Here is a 7,169-nt window from a genome sequence, read left to right on the forward strand (position 1 = left end):
GAGAGTTTCTGTATTAGCTGCTGCTTGTTGTATTGCCTTATCTTGAAAAATTAATTAATGCTGAATATTTGAAGTGTTTTTATAAATTACCCTGTACACTTTTGAAGAATTGGTTTGCCTTTCTGCCCCATTTGTTTATTTCCCTCCTGTTCCTCCCACTTTCCTCATTGGGGTTCCCCAAATATTTACACTGCCTACTCTCTGTAGTTTCTCTCTTCCACATGTTATCTCGCCTATTCTTAATGTGAGTTGTGGTGAACAATTCACTCTTCTGAACCAAGAACTTCATTCAGCATATGGAAGCTACTTTTTCCCCACGCACCCAGTTGTTCTCATACTTCCTCCTCGCTATCACTGCAGATATCATTCTGTCACTGTACTAAACAACTTGATGATCCCTGCTACTCTGAAATAAAGAATTACTGTCATTCAGGAATGTGTGTTGTGTTGCAGATTTTGAGCCATTTGACCTTGAAGCCTGGTGGGGAAAGCGGCTGGTGGAGAATATCAACAATGCTCACCCTTCGTCATAGTAACATTGCTCTTGTCTCCACGAGCAGAATATTATGATATAGATATATAATTTTGTTACCCTAAAATTGAATTTGTTGGACAGCAGTGTTAATTTTAAACAGTATTCCTAAAATTTATTGAACAAGAGGTTGGTGTTGAGTCAGAAGAGCTATGTTTATTTCAAACCACATTCCCTCTAAGATGAAGGGGAGGTATTTATTTGGTGACTTCAAGATTACTTGATATGTTTCTTACTCCCCTGAAGTATGTAACGAACTGTAGCCATGACACTTGTACTTGAAAGGTTGGCTGATATACCTTCTTTTATGAGTTTTTTTATACTAAGGAGTGTCAGGTTGAACAAAATATGTTTACATTCCCCAACTTTTGACGAGCTGTCTGTAAGGGATAAATTGTACACTTGTGAAGCAGTTTTTTCATGTTGATCTAACAGACATATGAGACAGCAACAATTCTTATGTAATGGTGTGAAGTGCCATTAATTCTATACTTTTATTAAGAATCCATGTAAAAGTAATATTAAAAGAGGGCTGTTACATTAAAATTATTCTTTTCTCTTCATCCCGTTTTTTTTTTTTTTTTTTCAAATAACTGAGCATCATTGTATCATTATATCATGGGTTTGCTCTGTGTGAACAATTTACCAACAGTTTTACTGTTTCATATTATGTTTCTATCTCCCTTTGGAACAGATCATTTGCAAAATGTTTGTGATGACCTTAAAGTCAGGAAAATAAGTATAGAATTAAACAGTGAATTATTAAAATTTAAAAGAAACAGTTCACTGGAGAGTCTTGTCATCCCGTCTGGCAGAGGTAAATTACCATAGCAACCAACTTGTGCATTTTAATTGAAATGCTCAGGGTATTTTTCTTCAGAAAAGCATGCTGTAAAGGAACTGAACCTTCTTGTTGAGGTCATATTAATGATTAATGCATTTTTCTTGATTTATACTCTGTGGTACATCAGCCTTCCTCGATGAGATCTTTGTAAGAATGCATTAAATGCATTTATTGATCATGGAGTCCTAAATCTGTGTGTTTCTTTGGCTGTCTATTGCAGGGCCTACATTCATTGTCTGTATTTATAATTTATTATCCTTCTTTATGTAATGTTTGGTCCTTTTCAGTGATTTTGCTTGTATGAGTTTTCTTTAAAGAGATGACAGTAATATATGTTATACACATTTCCATTGCTCTTGTTGTCATTCTCCTGTGCATTCCTTATCCATAACGTGTGACAGCTCCTTCCATCACAATGAGTCTTGTCCACACCCATCTTCTTGAGGATATCAAGAAAACTGAATCAGTCATTTGAATCATAGGCTTTCTTGGAATCAACAAAAGACAATACAGGATTGAAGAGATCTGATTTTGATGACACTCTTTAGTGAAAAGATCTGCTCGCTGCAGGAGCTGGCTTGATATTCACCAATCTGCAGATCAGCGATAGGTTCAGTGCAACTTTGAAGTGCTTTTGACAGGATTTTATTGCCTTATTTATGGAGAGGATCTTTAAGAGCTAATTGCCTCTCTGTAGGATTCCCATATGTCATTAAAGAGTTTCTTTAATATTATTATTTTTACTAATAAAAATAAGTGTGTTGCAATGTCATGGGCACTTTACAAAGGAAATAAAATGAAAGATAGCAGACTTTTAGCACTTATTGTTTCTTTTCCGTCTGTTATATTTTATTTTCTTCTTAGGTTTAGCACATTTTTTGGATTCAATTATGTTTTATAATAACCCCTTTTTTCACTGAATTTGTCTCAGTGAGTTATTTATTGCTCCATCTAGTGATGTAAATATTGTATATTGTTATTGTTTTTATTTTCGTCTGTCTCTTTTGTTTTTCATTTGTTCCTTCATTATGTTTCTAGCACATTTTCAGCTTGAATTATGTAGATTACTTTAACCCCCCTCCTCCGTTATTTCACTGAAGATGGCTCAAACGAGTCAAAACATGTTTGAATTTTATTGCTCCATCTAATGATGGAATAATGTTTTGTAGTGAATTAGGAGGATTTTTTCCTTTTTAAAGTGAAAACGTCAATACCGAATAATTCTAATATCTAATAATAATATCATGGGCATTCAGTAGAGTCAGTCAGGAGATGTTCAAAGCAGACCCCACCACAGTGTGTGAATGATGCTAGGTGGTGGTGGTGGTGGTGGTGGTGGTGGTGGTGGTGGTGGTGGTGGTGGTGGTAGTAGTAGTAGCAGTCAAGAGATGTTGGGAACCCTGCCTCTTAGAATACTACTGAGCTGTGTGGTTCAAACAGTTGAACGGTAGCTTACGAACCAAGTTGGCGAATTCGATCCACCGATGGTATTTGAAGGTGTGCAAATACACCAACCTTGTATTGGTATAGTGGCTTCACAAACTAAAAGTATTAAGTGGCACATAAAATGTTCATTATTTTTAATTGAAAATTCAGGTCTGTCTCATGTCATCCCATGTTTCACCCATGAACTTGGGATTTTTTATAGATGTTCGATGCAAATGTTTGAGGGCAGGTCTCTGGTTCCTGGTGGGATCCAGGATATGGCTCCTCAGCGTACACGATGTTGATGCATTCATTGACAACGCATGCTGAATGTAGTTGATGGTGGGTTGCAGTGACTTCAAACCTAGGCTGCTACCAACACTCACCACTTCCTCATTTGTAATACAGTCGATCTACCGCATTCTCAGGATTCATCGCAAGCAATGTTGATAGAAGAAATTAATCTTCCGAAAGATACTTGCTGATATCATCGTGTACAGAGATTGTGATGGGGAGGACAATAGTAGATTGATGTTATGGAGATAATGGCTGCCGACATTACGGGCTGGAGTCGATGGGATGAAGCTATAGTTTTCCCAATACAGACAAGAACTTTGGTTTTAGTGTCGCCGTCATGAATAACAATACTTTCTAAATGGGTGAAGTGATCAAATCATTGGCCTACATATTAGTTCCAAAAAATCTAAAATTTGAATTTGGGATAACGGAAATGCAGACCAACGTCAACATTAGTACCACTCCACTGAAAGAAAGTGAGGAACTAATTTAAATTCACTGATTGAGAATATCAAATCAACAATCAAGCTCTTTAGGCTTTTTCAGTTGAGAAATTACCAGTGTTTCTTCCCAAGGTAACACTGGGCCCATCAGGTGGAATACCAAACCTTCCTGGATGCTAGAAAAGAAAAATGAAGTACCATGTAATCTTACATCAAGAGGAGCCAACAGGCCCAGGGAACATTAATTCTGTGCTCTATTTCATGACAGTTAAATCCTGATGAAAATCCTTTGTGTTAATTGGTTAATATGGTATCTGTACACCTCCACCAAAGAAATAATTGTGATTTGCTGGGTGTGTAGTATTACGCTCCACTATATCAGTGTTTCTTTTGGCAATCATATACGATAACAGTGCAAAGGTTTGAACTTCTGATTAAACATACAATACGTAAGGTGGATGAGGAACATTTTTTGAGTTGTTTGAAACTAAATGGAGGAGTTAAGAGGGAGATCTTCTTCTGAAGTATGAGTAATGGTTACATTACTTATTTGATTACTTTCAGGATGTTTGTAAAAACATGCTAACACAACAGCTCAAAATTACATTAGAACGACTGGATGTATTGTACCCCCAATAAGCCAAGTACGTAACGTTTGAGTTGAAATTTATATCACTTATCTTGGAGAGTTCCTATCCTGATATGTCAGCAAGAATTATAGTTAATTTTATAACAATATTGTGGCATGGTGTGCCGCTCCGTCTGCCACAGGAAGTAACATGGGCTAGTCAGCTCCAACCGCACACTCATCACTCTCCCTACTCCCATCACCATGCGGAGGACAGCCGCTTGCGGATTGGTCAGCACCCCCACCGCTGCTATCTGGTTCGTCCTGCTCGCTTATTTGATGCTTCCGGTGTTATGGAAGAATCTGGACGGTGCGCGGATAGTATTCACCTTCGGGAAGACTCTGGAGGTGTGTCCCTCCTGGAAGCATCCAGATGACGTGGACCCGGGTATTTAAGAAAGGCGTGGCCTACAGACTTTAATTATTTAGAGTGAGTTTGTGTAGTGAGTCCAGTGTGTGGACCCAGTGAGTTAACGAAGAGTGCAGTCAGTGTGATAGTGACAGCTTGGGCTGAGGTGTCAGTCTGCTGGAGCCGAGGACTCATTTCTGTGTGTCTGTCATTGTGCGTGTGAGTATATTGGACCATCTGCTGGAGAAGACATGGCATGTCCTGTGCAGTGTGTAAGGACAACACTGTGCGCCGACATGAAGCTGTGAGTGGAGTTTGACGGACTGAGTGGACAGCGGATATTATCCCGAGCTACGAGATTGACGTGCGGACGGCAGACCCTAACATCGCTAACAAGTGTGACTGAGCGGCTGAGTGAGTGTAGTGTAAGTGATCAAAGACTCTATGTGTGTGTGTAGATAAAACATGACAAACTAAGAGAGAGGGAGCGTGAACCGTGTAAGTGTGTGTCCTGTATTCTTGTGCAAGTTGTGAGCTTGGCAATTTATTTATTTATTTGTGTGTGTGTGTGTGTGTGTGTGTGTGTGTGTGTGTGTGTGTGTGTGTGTGTGTGTGTGTGTGTGTGTGTGTGTGTGTGGTTTTTTCTTCTGTTTTTTAGAGCTTAGCTAACAAATCTTAGGAATAGGAAAGGAACAACTAAAAAAGAAATACAGGCAATTGCGGTCATAACAAAATTAAGAAGTCCATGCACATATGTTTACCTTTCATCGTCACAGTTCCTCTCATATCACATGATTAATCCCCTTCATCTTCAGCGACACTGCTGCTCTGGCCGTTATCAGTTATGTGTCCACGCGTTATGGATGGAACTGGTCACACAACTCTACACTTAGTAGTTTGCCTGTCTCTTTCAGTGCTGCTCACTTAATGTACTGAGCACTGCCTATGATCACTTCTGAACAGTTCTTATGTGATGGTCATAACTCTTGCTTCATTTCTCTCACACTGAATAGTCACTGACTCCCGATGCTGGATTCAACGCTGTACAGTTTAGGACTTCCCCACACTCGAGGAGATTTACTGTATTACAGCACACCTTGTACCTTAATTTCTCCTTATTTAATCAATCTTTTAAATGGGGACCAACACCTTTGACCAACCAAAATGGCAATTTTTCAATTTATTTTTCATTTAAAATTGAACTTTTCTCTTTATAACAGTGCAAATTTTTTTATAATGTCTCTGATACATTCGAAGTTATGACCAAAAGCATGAAGCCCTGTAACCCAAGCAAGCACTTTATCAGTAAATTTGTTGCTTGGTTCCCATAACGTTTGTTTTTCAGAACTGTTTCCCTGAAAACTCTGAAAGTTTTTAAGGTATTAAGATGAAATTTTGCGTGCATGTATATTTCATAGAGAAGGAGAAAATATACTAGAATTATTGAGCTAGTTTCATTGGTTAAGTTTAAAAAAATATTTTCAAATGAAAATTAAGGAAAAATAAAGTACCTGAAAATAACTTCATGAAAAAAATATTTATAATTGATGGACTTCACTGATTCTAGTTCATATTGTAGCTATAACATTACTAATCATAATAAAAATAATCATAGAAAAATCTTCATATGTTTGGAAATTATCAGGGAAACGGCAAAATAGTGGCCATGATACACCGCAATTTTTAATAATTAATTATATATAATGGCAAAGGTTTATATGTAGGCATATTATTAAGGAATAATGTCTTCGTCATACTAAGTTTCCTTTTAGTATTCATTTCCATTGCTGCAGAAAAAATTGTTTTACACACCCCAGTTTTCTAGGTCCCCCCGTAAGTACAACAGTGAATGATTAGCATATTTTAACTTGATTATGTTCCAAACTCTCTAAAAGTGATCAAATAAAAACGAATCATCATCATAACATTTATCTTTGCATTCCCGTATATGTGGCTTCTGCCTTCTTGCAGTATTTCTTCCACTTCATTCAATCCATAGTGTCCTGAGGGCTGAGTTTGGTGAGTCATCTGTGTTTTAGATCACTGTCGAGGTCGGCGACTCTCCACGTTCAGCAGAAGGGCAGTCTTTGCAACTGAGGTTTCACTGCTATGGAGTACATATCCATACCATAGCAGGCATAATTCACACATTTTCTTTGTGATTGGGGCAACCTTCAACAACTACTGCACAGAATCTTTCTGGTATGGTCTAGTTGAGTCAAGCCATTGGACACCGCAGCATCTTCATTTCCGTTGCATGAAGTGCCTGTTCATGCTTTGATGTTGTAGGCCAGCATTCAGCTCCATAAAGGACAACTGGTCTCATCACTATGCGGTAGATTTTAGTTCTTATCCCACAGGACTCCAGTACTTGGCGCCATTTCATCCATGCGGTGCTGACTCTTGTATTGACAATGGAATCGTACTGCAGTCCAAAGTGATACATGGCCCTAGGTATTTGAACTGGGTCACTTTATTAAGTTGGACCCCACCCACAGTGATCGTACCATCGGTTTGCTCACCGTATTCCACATACTCCATCTTCTTCCACCCCAAATTCTCCAAGATGCATCTCCCACTCTTGTACTTGCTGTTCGAGGCCCTTGTGTGTCTCGTTAGCTGGCATGACATCGTCCGCAGATGATGTCCAC

At 38.5% G+C, this 7,169-nt stretch overlaps 1 protein-coding gene across 1 annotated transcript in view; it reads left to right on the top strand.

Annotated features, from left to right (window-relative positions):
• Positions 1–1,726, top strand: part of LOC136873662 (MAPK regulated corepressor interacting protein 2) — a 61,322-nt gene extending 59,596 nt beyond the window's left edge. The window contains exon 5 of the mRNA XM_067146753.2: positions 454–1,726. Within this exon, the coding sequence (XP_067002854.1) occupies positions 454–533 (80 nt within the window). The 3' untranslated portion in view covers positions 534–1,726. The remainder of the gene's footprint in view (positions 1–453) is intronic.
• Positions 1,727–7,169: the final 5,443 nt, after the last annotated feature.

This window comes from Anabrus simplex, chromosome 5 (genome assembly GCF_040414725.1).
Source record: "Anabrus simplex isolate iqAnaSimp1 chromosome 5, ASM4041472v1, whole genome shotgun sequence".
NCBI lineage: Eukaryota > Metazoa > Arthropoda > Insecta > Orthoptera > Tettigoniidae > Anabrus > Anabrus simplex.